Source organism: Phalacrocorax aristotelis, chromosome 1 (genome assembly GCF_949628215.1).
Source record: "Phalacrocorax aristotelis chromosome 1, bGulAri2.1, whole genome shotgun sequence".
NCBI classification, from domain to species: Eukaryota; Metazoa; Chordata; class Aves; order Suliformes; family Phalacrocoracidae; genus Phalacrocorax; species Phalacrocorax aristotelis.
In genome coordinates this window covers 154,688,094-154,703,689 of record NC_134276.1, presented here as the reverse complement: position 1 = coordinate 154,703,689, position 15,596 = coordinate 154,688,094, and the positions used below count along the sequence as shown (strand labels likewise).

Here is a 15,596-nt window from a genome sequence, read left to right as displayed (position 1 = left end):
TCTAGAAATGTAATACATTTGAACCAAATGAAATCTCATCTTGCCTGACTGGCAGGTTGAGTGACTGATTGTGTAGATTGTATGCTCTCTTTTTAAGTAGATTTCTTCTTGTTATTCATTTGTTTCATTTTTATTTTTTTTAGCCACCAGACTAATGAAATAGTTTTTACTCTTTTTTTTTTTTTTCTAGCAAAGCCAGGAACCTTTTTGAAAAGAATGCAGCTCCAATTTTGCACTTGTCTGGCTTGGATGTAACTGTGGTTAAGGTAAAGACTATTCTGTTAATATAGATACATTGTCTGCTCTGCTTTGTCCTCTTGAAGAATTGAAATTCAATTCTGATGCATTTGAAATTCTCAGCTGTCCTGTAGACTTCTTGTGAGAGGAAATAAATACTGAGATATTAAGCTGGTACTTAATCTTTTTAATTCACAGTTAATTTACAAATTGTGTACTGAGTTTTTAATTTTCAGCTAAAACAGTACATGTGCTTATCCGTCTGTCTAAAGCAGCCCTTCTATAATTCATGTTTGAGAGAAAACCCACTAAACATTTGAGTGCTGGCTACTGGTGCATGCCCATCACTGTTGAAATTGTCAATTCTGCCTGAACTTGTAGAATTCAGAAGTGAGGGACTTTGACGAGCAGCGGAACTGTTCAGATTAATTAAAAATAACCTTTTATTTTTACACTGAAAATATCTCAGTGTATCCCCAGATAATTCAACATTCCCATTACAAAAGCAGAACACTGAGCTCTAAATGGTGTGAATTAGCAGCAAGCTTTTCTTTGGAAAGAGAAGAAAAAGTAAACATGAAGGGATTCTGATCTTTTTGCAGCTTTTTGAGGCTGTGATATGTGGATTGTTTAATAGTCACTGTGTCCTAGCAGTGAAGTACTCTAATAATGTATCTCTCTTTCTTGGAATCTTTTTCACATGGCTTAGTGTTAAAATGCTGCTTTTATTAATGCCTCCCCCTCTGATTGTTGAAAATACATAGTCCCACCCTAAGAGAAAAAAATTATTTTGCAAGGTCTAAAACTGATGCTTTGTAGCTTCAGACCCGAAAGGTGGCAAAACAGGGCTGGGCCAGTAACTGAGGCTGAGATGTCCCTGTAAAAGACATGCATTTTTCAAAAAAATGGGTTTGATGGGTTAGAAAGTCAGCGTGCTCTTTAGTGCTAAACCTGTTGTCAACAGCTTCCTGTCAGGCAGTAGACTTTTACATAGCTGGCTCTGTGTTTCAGGAGATGCACTTGAGCGCTTTGGCTGCTTCAGGATGTTGGGACTTTTTCTGCAAGAGTGTGGTTTGCTTCTGGTTTCATTTCAGTGTAAAACTACCTGGAAGTATGATTATTGCTGCAATATTCTAGATCTATTGAATAAGATTTACTCTGACATTTCATTTAGCCTTTGTGCGTGTGTGTGTTTGCTTGCACATCATTGTATTGGGCAGCAGACTTGTTTAATAAGTTGAAGAAATTTCAGAGAATGTCAGCAATACACACTACCGTGTGCCTATATGAGAATAAGTATTAAGCAAATGGATAGATGATTCTTCTTTTTCTGTAGAAGAGAAATCCTAGAAATAATCACTTGAGTTCTCATGTTTGGATTTCTGTTTCTTCAGACTGATTATGAGGGACAAGCAAAAAAGCTGCTGGAATTGATGGAAAACACAGATCTGATCATTATTGCTGGAGGAGATGGCACAGTACAAGAGGTACGGCAGGAGCTTTGTCCTGGTTTGTTGAGAATCATAGTCAGGCTGAGGGTGAGAAGATTGAGTCTGTGTAATGTAGAAACATCTTAACAGCTATTACCAGAGATTTGTTCATTTTAGTGACTGTGTTTTCAGTCAATGTTATAACCTTCTGGGGATAAGAAAAGTCTGCAAGTTGTTACTAGTCTAAAAGTGATGATGGGAGTGGGGGCAGAAAGAGTGTGACACAACTATCTTCCACAATTTTATTCTAGAATGAGAAAATTATTTGGGGCAACACAATTCTAACTTTTTCTTTCTGTGTAATGGTAGCTGTAACGGTTTAATTTTAAAAGTTCATTCCTATCTGTGCTCCCCAAGAGGAATGCATGTTTTGCTAAGCAGGAATCAAATAATTTAAAACTTATGTGGGAGTGATAACAAAGCATGGTATATATTTAATAAATGCCTGTTGCCAAGATGATTAATGACAGGAGCAAACTACCAGCAGAACTGGGGGATACTCTATTTTTCAAGGAAGGCTGTATCTCATTAAAGCATTTCCTGGAATGCTAGCTACTGGCTTCATAAGGCAATGGCTAAATGAAATGCAATGACCTTAAGAGAAAGTGGTCAGAATACATCTGCAAGTTTCTTCTGTCCTTAGAATTGATTATTGTTAGTTGCACATTGACCAGCGCTATTTTAGCATCACGGAGAGCATTATTCAATGTTAAAACATTTACACTGACATTGGTTGTGGTGCCAACATACACTCATGTGCACTCGTAACCCTGCTACTTCCACCATGTTTGCACACTGAACATGCCTCCTTTCCCATGTAAGCAACTGTAGCACCTTCCAAAAAAGAGTAGCTGCTCCTTAAATCTTTTCCAAAGAGTAAATGTGGGTATGAATTTCACAGCTTTCTACTGTAACTGAAAAAATTCTCAGAGCTGAGTGTTTTCGATGTTTTTCAGGTCGTAACTGGACTTCTCCGCAGAGCAGATGAGGTGAGGAAGTGTCATTTCTTAAATTTTGTTTATTTCATTGAGAAAGTGTCTTGTGCATCCACTGTGATCTCTTGGCCTCAGCTGTCTTCTACAGATATGTTGCTGACTAATCTGGAGCCAGCTTGCTGTGTAATACGTCAGCCATGCTAGTGTCCAGCAATTCTGCCCGTTGTTTTTCCTTCCCCTTCTCAGGGAGCACAATGGCTCCCAAGCCACGGCTCTGGGAAGTTTCCAGTGTCAGAGCAGGGATTGTGGAGAAGCCAAATGCACAACTTTCAAAGACCCATGGACCAGCTGTGTATGCTGCTTTGTTTGGCAGAAGCATCGGGCAAAAGTACATGTTTTTCTTCTGTTTGTACAGGCTTGAAACCGAACTCAGTTATGGCCATGCTCCTATTGCTTTATGATTGCTTTTGCAATTTTTTCAAGCGTTGAATACCTAGCTATGCAGATGGCTGCAGAAAGCAAATTTTAACCTCTCAAGGTGGATCACTCTGAATGGAAATGAGAGAGGTTTTTCTTTTTAAAGAGGGAGGACAGTGTTATTGAAGAAAGGAGGGAATCATTGTTCCCAAAACCTTCTGGCGGGAGCTGGCAAAAGCTCAATTAAATGATCCAGACAAGATTGTGATGATATCCTTGGCAGCTAGAATTGTATCTGTTTAGGCAGTTGCTTTGTCTGAATGTGACAAGAGAAACTCTGCAACCAAGCCAGTATTTTTAAAGGGGCACTGGCTGTATAAATTTTGATACCTCAGTTTTTTAAATTTAATATTATTATAGTTGACCCCAAGACCTCTATAATCTAAAGATACTGGAAGAACAGTTTCAGAGGCTTTACTGGCTAGTTTTTCTCCTCTATTTGTTGACTTACTATCTTGATGTAGCTTGAGTTGACAAGCAGTAGCATAGAAAATTCTGCATCTGGCACTATTTTGGGTGGAATACTGCATTGCTAGTATTGCCACTGTGTCGCTTTATGTCTTTGGCCAGGGAATCCTTCTTGTCCTTCATATCACTCTGTCCTAGGAGTAGAGATCTGCAGTTCAGTCCCCTCACTCTGTGTTCTGCTTCCCTTTTTACTCGGGTATGTCATACCACTTGCCTGGATGAGAAGAGCCTGTGCAAGGTATTCCAGAAACACTGTTCCTAGCAGCCACGGGAGCAGAGCATGACTGCATGAGCTGCGCTGCAAATAGCCTGTTGTCTGCACACAGTAAAACAAATCTGAAGAAAATGAGGGAAGGGTGTTTGAGATGCATTAAGACTTGGAGGTGGCAGGGAGATAGCAGAGGAGGGCAGGTGGGCATGAAGTGAGAGGGGTATTCTTTAGTTGGTGTGGATTTGCAGTATCATGGCGCTGCTAGTAGCAGTGCCCAGGAGGGAGATGGTACATTGTGATATATGGTAGTTTACATTGATTTGCTGACACGCTTCAAGAAGCACAGTTTATTATGAGGTATAGCGTAATAACTTGCTCCTTCAACAAGCCCTTTTGCTGAACTGTGGTACAGAAAAATAACATGGTCAATGATTTCCAAAAATTAGACCTTCTGCTGCTTCATGATTTGGATGCCAGCGGAATCAATTAACTTCCTTTCCTTAACCGAGAAAACCTCTTTGCCATGCAGGTTACTCTATCAGAGGGGGGATTTCTGCAGTCGTAAATGAGATTCGGAGCTTGTGATGCCACTGTCAGTATTAAGAAAGATGGCAGATTGCTGACAGAATCCATGCATTAGTTAGGTCATGGCTGCCAACCTGCATGTAACAATGCTCTTAATGATTACAGAGAGCTCCTTTGTACCCAGTTGGCAGTGGTGGGTTCACAGATTCGGATGCCATGTTCTGAGTCATTATGTATTACTGCCTCATTTAAGGAAGTGCCTGGCTGCTTAGTGCCAAAGGGGTGATATCAGACACAGCTGTGATCTCCACACAGGAAACTTCGTTCAGCTGATGCAAATGTTAATTTACTCTCCTCATGTGTCCAGGCTGTCTTCAGTAAGATTCCTATAGGATTCATACCTCTTGGGAAGACCTGCACTCTGAGCCACACGCTCTATCCTGAGAGCACGAACCAAGTCCAGTAAGTATTAAGTTTCTGAAAGGGGGCTTTTTTATTTGTTTTCAAGGAGCAGTGTTTCTTGGTAGCTTGATACTTTTCTTTCTTCTCTATGTTATATAGAAGTTGGTAGTCTTTGGGCAGAGCCTGATCATTCCCTAGACTTGCCTGAGTTAATGACTTCCAAAAACTGTCTAAAATTAAAAGGAGGAAATGTATGTATTGTTAGAACATGAGATAATTTGCTGTGGCTAATTTCTCTGTGATTGTGTGATGCTCAGAGTTTTCATTAAGAAAAAAAAAAAGGGATTAAAAGGATCAAGCCTCTTAGGAAAAGTCAGAAAGGATAAGACAAGGATATAGCAAGGATATGACAAAATGAAAAAAGCCCTTTTGCCACCCCTTCTCCAGTTCAAGGATTCTAGAAACCAGTCCACATATAACCTGGTTAGCACCTGCAAAGCAAGGCATAGAAGAATATCTTTATAGGAAAGGTTGGATCCCATTACTGACTTCTGCAGGGTTTCTCACCCATCCCTGTGATGGGACTGATGCTGGCAACTCTCCAATAACCTGAATCTTCTCTGTCAGCATCCTGGATATGGTCCAGTCTGGCAGTATCTGTTGCCTTCATTTCAGTTTGTTTTGAGTTTGTTTCATCCGCTCCTAAAGTAAAAAGGCTAGTCAACTAAGTTTTCCCCACACTTCATTGCTTTTCATTTTTTTTCCTTCCTCTCCTCCCATACTAATGAATATATTTCTCCTTGCTTCTGAAATCTGTTCACTCTGGTTCTCCCAGTAACTCGTTAACATTCTTCTTTGCGGAACCCTTGCTGGTATCCATCATGCATAAAACCCACGAGCCAACTGGCATAACATCCTTCATTAAAACTACCAGAGTGCTTTGAAGCTCAGCAAGATGGACAAGGCTGTAATCAGCAGCTAAGATTAAAATAATAATTTATGTTTGGTTTCTAAAGAAGCTGTTTGAAATGAATGATCTTCTTGTCCCAAGGTAATGAACTGTGCAGGTGAGACTGCAGCATATTGGTGAAGTTGAAAGGAATTTGGTCAATAGGCTGCTTAACAACCCACACCAGTAACAGAACCTGACTTAAGAAGTGCAGAAGTGATACTTTAAAAAGAAATATTCGAGCTTTGGTTCCTTCAGCACTATTAGATCTTACCTTTGGAGAGTGGGAATTGTATAGGTCTTAGAGAAAGGTAAGAGTTAGGAGAAAAGAAGGGCTGAGGGAAGAACAGCTTCCATCTCTGTCTCTGTATTCTAAGCCTGATGAAACCAAGGGCAACTACTTCTGCTGATTCACATGAATATTGGGCTGGATCTGAAAACTGCATTTGGTTTGGGTTTTTTTTTTCCCTGTCCAGCTGAGACACTGGAAATGTGCACAATGTGGAATTTAAATTTTACCTAACTTTGAAAACAAAGAAGGGATTTTAATGAAATACATACTTTAACATCTGAACATAGAGACTTCTTTATGAACCTAAACACTTTGGTTACAAAATCTTTAGTGCCATGCTTTATGACTCGAGATGAGAAAGTGCCTTAGCTACTGTCCACAGCTTAATGGAGATGAAAATCATGTGAGCACTGCTGACAGGTAGATCTATGTTGATTAAAAACTTCAAAACAAAGTAACATACTAAGGCAATCCTAGACACATGAATTGAGACCAGTCGCATGACCATGCCCTTCTCTTCCAGGTTGTTATGCTTGCCATCTATAAAATAAAACCACGATTTAGGTCCTTAGTGTGTTGAGTACTTGAAACAGCAAGTAACAGAGGTGTCGTGTGATCTGCCAGATTAGTTTGAAGCAGGAGAAATCTCTGAAAAGCTTAGGCTGAGAACTTCCTTTTGCTTTTCATCCCTTTTGCTGTTGATTAGAATGCAGGCTGTGTCATGTGTTGCAGCCAGCCAGTTTGCTTTCTGATTTCAAGGAATTGCACCATTTTTTCAGAGTTCTTTCCCTGGGGTTGTTGTGTTTGCTGCAAAAAAGTCCCACCTAGACTCATTTTGCTGAAAAAGAAAAAGTGTAATTCTAAGTCTTGCTTTTATCCTTTCTTGCTGTTTGTTTTCCTTCTTTCCTGTTTGTTTTGCAGACATATTACTAATGCTACATTGGCCATTTTGAAGGGAGAGACAGTTCCACTTGATGTCTTGCAGATCAAGGTAAAAGCATCTGCATATTTGGCACCCGATGTTCCTAAAACTTTTCTATTTTTATGTTGTTCTGTTTACATGGACTGCTTTTCCTCTGTGTAATGCTGTCATGAATTTTGGTTTACGATATCAGCATTTCTGGTGGCAGTTATTTCTCCACTGTGAGCTATGACATCAGATAGTCTAAACTGGAGAAAACACTAGAATGCTTGAATATCTTTTCTTGAGTCTCAGAGATATTGATGAGTACAAAACTTACTAACACTGATATTTCTGTAGAAATGGTAGGAGATAACAATAGCTGTCAGAGCTGATGTAATGCATTCATATGTACTGTGGAGTTAATAGCTTTCTTTTACAAACTGAAAAATGTCAAAACTATGCCCCATATGGTTTTTGGTATTATTTCACATTTATGCTGTAGAGTGGACATCTCTGCAGTGAGAACTTAGTGTCACTGAGCAGAGCTCCTTGCTTTTGGCTGACAATATCCACAAAATGAAATGGCTGTTGCTGGGTGTGCGGTCAAATTCAATCAACCTCTTCAAAACTTCACCTCTTACATTCCTGTCTGGGAGCAGATGGAATGTATAATACTTAAGTTCTGCTTAACTTTATTGCTGTTAGCTATTTATCATACCTCTTGTGAAGTTTCACTTTTGGGATTAATCAGGAATCAGATTTTATATAGAAATTATATTTCTCTAGCTGCAAAAAAACGAAGTTGGAAACAAGGTAAGAGAAAGTGATTTTGCAATGTTCATTTTTCTTTACAGGGAGAAAAGGAACAGCCTGTGTTCGCAGTGACTGGTTTAAGATGGGGGTCTTACAGAGATGCAGGAGTTAAAGTTAGCAAGTAAGAAAATACTGTTTTTTGAAATTGTACCTTTTTTAGCATGTCTTGCCTAAAAAGACATACTCTCCTCTTGTAAAGAAGTCCTTTTTTGAGTATAGACATTTGACACGCAGAGGTACCCACTCTAGGTAGGTCTCGCATTACACACATGGGAGCGTAAGACATTTCAGCCTCTATGTCATTTGAAATAAACACTGCTTTGGTGCTGACCTGTTCTTTTAAGTATTTACTTTCTGCTTGCCTTCTGGTGCCCGCTTCTGGAACTTTATTCAGATTGTATCAGTGGGAAAAGCTCTCCCTTGAGTAAAGTCTAAGTAAAGTAATTGGCCATTGTTTTTCATTGGTTGCCAATGAAAAGATGCATGCAGGCTCTGTAACTCAATTCCAGCAAGGGACATCAGATGCGGTAGAAATGCCCTTCAGTTCCTGCCAGAAATGGCATGGACCGTGCTGCCTGATGACTGTTCTCTGAATGCTAAACTAATAATTGTTGGGCTTTCTCCAAATGGGCATTTAATATGCCACTGTCTGTGTATCAAATGACTAGCATTATCTGGTGAAGGAGAAGGGCCAAAGCAGTTCACTTCTCAGACTGTTAGGGAGGAGTTGCAGCACGTGTCTCTGCTGCACAGCTATAAGGAAATATCATGTGTTTTGGGAATGAGCTATCTTTGTCAGGAAACAAGAGGTAGCAGACCTCTGGAGTCTTGACTGGCAGATATTTGACTAGGATTGAGACGTGATGTGGAATGGGAGAGATGCAGTAAATGGTCAGGGTGTTTGTCCCTGGGAAGCAAGGGACATGTTTGGTAGCTCGTGTAGGTGCTGACTTGGCTGTGCTGTCGGCTCTCCTCTGATGGCAGCCCCAAGATTAAGGTAGTGCGCTTCTCTCCCCTCTGCCCTCTCACTAGGCTTCCTGTGTGTGTGCCCTGTTTTTTGCCTAGTGTCAGCCTTCTCATCTTCTCCTGCAGAGGTTCCCTTTCATAAGAGTCTTTTGGACTCAGTGCTGGAGGCATGACAGCACCTTTTGTACTTGGGGCAGTGTGACCATTTTCAAACCTCATTCTTTCTCATAAATGTTTTGGAATGCACAGAAAATGTGCCCAGCTTGGAAGGCATTTCAGCCACAAATGAATGAGTGCTTGGAGTGTGCTTGGGACAAGGATCATGTGTACTTGTTCTGTTTTTATACTTCTCCCTAAGCATCTGCTTTTGGTCCCTGTCAGAGGCGGGTTATTGGGCTAAATGAACGTTTGGTGTATTCCAGTACAACTGATCTTGTACTTAAATGAAGGCACCTACTATGAAAGGAGTCAAGCTGTAAGCCCCAGTTCCAGAAATCTGTCTGGCTATCCCTTTGCTGAGCACTGTTCTGGTAAGGACATGGTGCTGGCTTATGTTTTTGAGGTTTGATTGTTTACAAACGATTTCACAACTTGATGGGAGTGGTGTGACAGTTGCATGCCTTAGTTGTTAATGATACACTTAAATCTGAGTAATCTTGAGCTGATGGTGTTTAATGTGCTTTATTCACCTTTGGTGGAAGAGTGTGATCAAAATGTGTGCCAAGCCTGTCTAAATATAATCACATCTTTAGATTCGATACAATACTTCATGGCTGGCAGGATTTTTATTTTGTAAAACATTGATTTTGATCTGAGAATCCTTTAGGGCAAGTTGATGTTTGCTGGCACTGTTCTTTTGTAACTGAAGTGTTGATTTTTTGTTTGTTTCCTCCAGCCTCATTCTTTATTGCATATTGTGGTTATGCATCCCACCAGCTGTTAGACCACAGATCTTTAAATCATTCCCAGTTGTGTCACATAGCCAGGTAAAATTCTGCTACTGAGATGTGACACTGCCTATAGTGAAGATTGTATGCTGCATTTTGGTGATCTGTAACTCAGGAAAGGGATGTTGCTGATAAGCTGCTGGTGATGTGGAGAAACTACCTGAGAGTATCACAGAGTATCACAATGCTAAAGGTTGTAGGGGAGCACTAACTTATGTGGCAAACAAGCCTGTGTGCTCTGACTTCACGCAAGATTTCTCCCCTTCCCAGTATCAACCCCAGGATATCTTAGAAGTTCTATCTGTGTTCTTTTTTCAGGTACTGGTACCTTGGACCTCTGAAAACCAAAGCAGCTCACATTTTCAGTACATTTAAGGTAAAGAGTAATTGCAAGGAAAGCGTTTTTGTAGTTGGGAAATGAAAAGGCTGACTGTGCTTTGTAAAATTTATGTGCAAGTTTTTGTGAAGGGTTCTGGTAACAATATAAAATGGGAGTGAAACTCGACTTGTTAAAATCCCAATCAATTGATAGACTTAACTTCTGAGGAGATGAAGGGGAGGAGGAATACTTAAAAAAATTATTTTCTGCAGCAACAGAGCCTCCGTATCACCAGGGGGAGCCAGTAACCACCTTGGAATCTGGAGAGCAGTAGTGGTGCTGAAGATAACCATTAAAGTGCTCTGACACCTTTTCTCAACAGACTTTCTTATGATAACATTTCATTCTGATTTATTCATCTGGCAGAAGTGGATATAATTAGACTGGTCATGCACGTTAATAATCAGGCTTCCATGTGTAGTAAAATGAACATGGAAGATTAATAGCTTATATTTCACCGTAAACTTTTCTGTTGCTTAAAATTGATCCTGGAAAGATTAAAATTTAACCTGCATGAAAGGTGAGGCATTTTTGTTCATGTGCTTTTCCTGTTCTCTGAACACAAGGAGCCCCATGAAAGGCTGTGGAAATACCCAAGAGCTGGTATGGCGGATCAGATTGTGCAGTCCAGCCATGCTGTCTGTGATAGTGCCAACGCTTCCCTTTTTAGGAAGCTCCTGTAAGGGGGAGTTAAATTGTAATGCATCCATGAAAGATTTTTTTGTTCCCCTCATCCCCAGGAAATTTGAGATGATGATTCTGTGTGCTGGCATTCTAGGTAGAAATATGTTCTTCACTTCCCTCCAGCCCCTTTCTCACTTTTCTTGAGTCTTTAGCCTCAGTTAGTGGCAGTAATAGTGGATTTCACTGCTGAGCTATTCGCTGTACATTAAAAAGGTCTGTTTGACCTGCTGAAGGTTGAAGAGAAATACCCACTTTTTCTGCTATTAAGGTGGAAAGGTTTCTGTATGATTTCCCCTAGTTGTGGTATTTGTTGCTTTATATGCCTCTTCTGTTATCAGTTTGTTAATTTCCATAAGAAGTGGCTTTAGCCTGTTGAGCTCAATCTCTTCCTAGCTTGTCTTAGCTGCTGTGCACTTCATCTTTTCTGGTTTTGCTGCAGCTGTCCTTTGAAACAGGATGACCTGTAGATGAAAACAGTGTAAGAGGAAGGAACTCACCTCTGATATTGGTAGGGGCATTGTTATGAGTGTTATCATCTCTTCTAAAATATACAGGCTTAAATTACTACAGCATTGCTGCGTTTCCTTTAGTCATTAATACTTATTGTTCGTGTATTGCCCTACTGATACAACCTCTGTCCTGTTTATTATGTAAGTATGATAGTGGAGTCTTTCCTTGCTCTCAGAGGCATGAGGAAAATTAGCTCAACAACCTCTGCTGTATTATCCAAAACTACTTCTAAAGTTTTGTGCATAGAAAATAATTGTTGTGCATAGAAAAATAATTGTTGTGCATAGAAGAATAATTGTATTGAATACATGTGGGCTCTTGGCTGTGTTGTTTTAGAATATACATTTAAAAAACAATCATATTATGCCCTCCATAAGTCCTATGTTTTGAGCATTTCAGAAATTATTTTTAAAACAAAATGAGAGGAAATAAACCTTGTCAGCATCTGGAAGTATTTCAGGAGCTAAGGTTCTTCTGTGGCCCATCAGTTTGTGGCACTGGAATCTGAAATATCACTGAGAATTATGTGTTACTTTTTTTTACTTCTTTTTTTCCTCAGATGCTTTATAAAGCTCACCTGACTTGCATTAAGGCCTATTGTATTGCTGTCTATAAGCAGCTGACTGTAAGGTCAGATCTTGATTGTTTAAATTGTTGGAGAACAAAGGCCTGCCAGGTTTAGTGCCTCTTGGCTGCACACAGCACTGTAGTCTTTGCCTGTTTGCACTAGACCCCGCTGTGCAGTTGCTCTTTGAGGTTGCCTTTGTGCCATGAAGAAACCAACAGTGCTTTCAAACGTTAATGTTGACCTTGCTGGTTTTGGTTGTTCCCTCCAGCCGGAAGCAGCTGGGTCACCCTGTCACACATCAGCTGCAAAGAAAACATGTCTTTACCCTCTGCTTATAGAGGGGAAAATACCTCCCTTCTATGTGGGAAAGGAGTAGATTAGCAGACTTGGGAACTGCAGGTAATCTTTTCCAAGCTGCAAAAATGTCATCTCACATATATGTGAGATATATACCTGGAGGCTGGAGAGCAATAAGGTAGGCTGAGGCAGTGGTGGGATCTGGATAGCCCTGAGAAGTACTTGAGAGCACACAATAAAAAGGCTGAAGGACTAAATAGATAGGTAGGTGTTCAGACAAAGGTAGGTGCTCAACAAAAGGCCCTTTATCTTCTGTCTTTCCTTTCCATGTAAATCCAAGGAATGGCCTAAGAAACATCAAGCTGCTCTCATGTATCTGGGTCCAACCGAGCGACCTCCAGAAGAGCCAGAGGAGAAGCCGTCCAGACCTCCTTTGTACGTGAGGCTTTACAGACGACTTCGGTTGTACTGGTCGTCTCCTCCAAAAGGTGAGGTGTGTGCATTTTGGCGTAAACTCACAGGCAGGCTTTACTCTTCTAATAGATCGGGGTGGGTGTGGGGTGGGTGTTCTGCTTTACTTTTCTGCTCTCTCATTTTTATATTATTATATTTTTATATTATTACATTATATGCAGTGATTGGATCAGTAGACAAGGGAAGAGCAATGGATGTCATCTATCTGGACTTCTCTAAGGCCTTTGGCGTGGTCCCCCACAGCATCCTTCTCTCTAAATTGGGGAGATACAGATTTGATGGGTGGACTGCTTGGTGGATAAGGAATTGGTTGGATGGTTGCATCCAGAGGGTAGTGGTCGATGTCCAGATGGAGGCTGGTGACGAGTGGTGTCCTTCAGGAGTCCGTGCTGGGACCAGTGCTGTGTAACATTTTCATCAATGACTTCGCGGGTTCGTTTCCACCCCCAGCGAGTTTGCAGATGACACCAAGCTGAATGGTGCAATTGACACACCAGAAGGACGGGATGTCATCCAAAGAGACCTGGACAAGCTGGGGAGGTGGACCTGTGAAAACCTCATGAGGTTCAACAAGGCCAAGTGCAAGGTCCTGCACCTGGGTTGGGGCAACCTCCGATATCAATACAGGATGAAGGGACTGAGAGCAGCCCTGTGGAAAAGGACTTGGGGGTACTGGTGAACGAAAAGCTGGACATGAGCCAGCAATGTGTGCTTGCAGCCCAGAAGGCCAACCGTATCCTGGGCTGCATCAAAAGAAGCGTGGCCAGCAGGTCAAGAGAGGTGATTCTGCCCCTCTACTATGCTCTGGTGAGACCCCACTGGAGTACTGTGTCCAGCTCTGGACTCCTCAGCACAGAAGGACGTGGAGCTGTTGGAGCAGGTCTAGAGGAGGACCACAGAAATGATCAGAGGAATGGAGCACCTCTCCTGTGAAGAAAGACTAAGAGAGTTGGGGTTATTCAGCCTGGAGAAGAGAAGGCTCTGGGGAGACCATTTTGCAGCCTTTCAGATCAGATCAGATGGTGATCACAAGGGGTGATGGTTTTAAACTAAAAAAGGGTAGATTCAGACTAGATATAAAGAAGAACTTATTTACAGTGAGGGTGGGGAAGTACTGGAACAGGTCTCCCAGAGAGATGGTAGAAGCCCCATCCCTAGAGACATTCAAGGTCAGATTGGACGGGGCTCTGAGCAACCTGATCTGGTTAAAGATGTCCGTGCTCACTGCAGTAGTGTTGGACTAGATGACCTCTGAAGGTCCCTTCCAACCCAAACCATTCTATGATTCCATGATTCTATTACTATTTATTAAAACTGTGACTTTGTCAAGATAGTTACAGTGATATCTGCCAGAAATGGAACAGAGTAGTCCTGTCAGTGCTTGTGGTTTCATAAATAAAAATTCATTTGTAAAGAAGCCAGGGTATGCCCTGGGCTCACAGTTGTTTGCCATTGCCATGGAAGCCTCTGTAGTTGACACTTGGCTCCTATGGGCATGCTTTTTGAAATCTTCCTCCTGTAGAATGGCTTCTTAGTGGGCTGGTGAGAGAAGAGCAGCTCCTGTTTTTCTGGGTGGGGGGAGTTGCTGACACAGAGCAACAACTTACTTAAAATAGACAATAAAAGTTGGGGCATTCAGAAGCCTTAAGTTTCTCTTAGTACATTAAATTCCTTTCTGTACCATAAATTTTCTTCTCTGTGCTCTGTGGTTGGCTTGTTCTCTTGGGTTGGCTTGTTAGCTAGGCGGTGTGTGTGGCAGGCTGCAGAAGGAAGGGGGGTGGTTTATTTTGTGCAAACTGGAGCGATGCAAAGTCCTTGTGTTTTCTTGGCTAGTAGAGGTGATTTAGACAGAAGCATGGACTAAGTGACCTGTATATGAGAACTGAACCTTGGGGTTTCCTCCTACAGAAGACACATGTTATCACTGCGTCGTAAACATTGGAGTCCTGGTTTTCTGCTAGCAGTTCTTCATGTGTTTTCTAGATGTTCCTGTAATACTAGCCCAGGAGATCTGTAACCCCTGGGCATAAAGACTCACAGGCTGCCATGTAATGCGCTCGATACTCTTTTCTGCTACTGTGTGAATACTGGTGGTATTTTTGTCTTTCCCTCAGTTCTCCCAAGCTCCTTTTTCCTTTTTTAAGGTTTTGATGTTTGAAAGAAACAAAGCTAGTGGTCTCAATGGGTCAGAGTGATTTTTGCAGAATGATGTTTCATGCTTCATAGCAGTGAAACGATGATCTGTGTAACTAAATGCCACTTAATGATATCTTCTGTTCTGGATTCGCAGAAATCCCCCAGGAGGTAGCCCCAGAGGACTGGGAAGAACTGAAGCTATCTACCATTGAGCTTTCCATTGCAACTCGGAACAGGCAGCTTGATCTGACAGTAAGACCATAGCACAACTGGATTCCAAATGCTGCCTGCCCACACTGTTTTCCTTTCTTGCTAAACTTCTATTCTTTGGTCTATATCAATAAAACTGCCCCATGCAAGGAGGGGCCCATGGCTGAATCTAAGCTTGGGCAAGTTTCAGAGCCAGTGTAAAAGCATGTAAAACCGGGATGCAGTGGGATCAGGGAGAATTTGTATAATGAGAAGGTTTCACTAGCCAAACAGAAGCTGTAGGGTTGTCCAGAAGAAACCAAGGCATCAAAATAGGCACTCCTTTCCTTCTTGACTCATGGGGGAGTGATACTATTCTATCGACTGCTGCTGGAAGGAAGCTGTAAGCCTGAGTGTCTGCCTAGAGTTGTGGCTTTTTCTCTGTCTTTTGGCTTGGACAGCAAAGAGTTAAAAAGAACTGGGGACAAGAGAAAAGAGAGGGGCTACACTGAGTTAAAGGACAGCAAATGCAGGTGGTTGTGGAAGAGTAGAACCAAGGGAGCAAGGAGCTGTTTCTGTCATAACCACCTTAGCACGCTCATACTGTTCATTCACTGTTTTAAAACGTGTCGTTGGCTTATGTCTGTGTTTTGGTGCGATTTTATTGCTGTGAAAGCTATTTGGATAGATGTCAGTCTTCACTTTTACTGTAAAATGCTAACACAGTGATCCTGTACTGATGA

The 15,596-nt window shown here is 41.4% G+C and overlaps 1 protein-coding gene across 1 annotated transcript in view; it reads left to right on the top strand.

Annotated features, from left to right (window-relative positions):
* Positions 1 to 15,596, top strand: part of AGK (acylglycerol kinase) — a 38,421-nt gene that overhangs the window by 14,719 nt on the left and 8,106 nt on the right. The window contains exons 4-12 of the mRNA XM_075117034.1: positions 191 to 266; positions 1,632 to 1,724; positions 2,684 to 2,716; positions 4,711 to 4,805; positions 6,908 to 6,977; positions 7,745 to 7,824; positions 9,935 to 9,992; positions 12,395 to 12,542; positions 14,819 to 14,916. Of these exons, the coding sequence (XP_074973135.1) occupies positions 191 to 266; positions 1,632 to 1,724; positions 2,684 to 2,716; positions 4,711 to 4,805; positions 6,908 to 6,977; positions 7,745 to 7,824; positions 9,935 to 9,992; positions 12,395 to 12,542; positions 14,819 to 14,916 (751 nt within the window). The remainder of the gene's footprint in view (positions 1 to 190; positions 267 to 1,631; positions 1,725 to 2,683; positions 2,717 to 4,710; positions 4,806 to 6,907; positions 6,978 to 7,744; positions 7,825 to 9,934; positions 9,993 to 12,394; positions 12,543 to 14,818; positions 14,917 to 15,596) is intronic.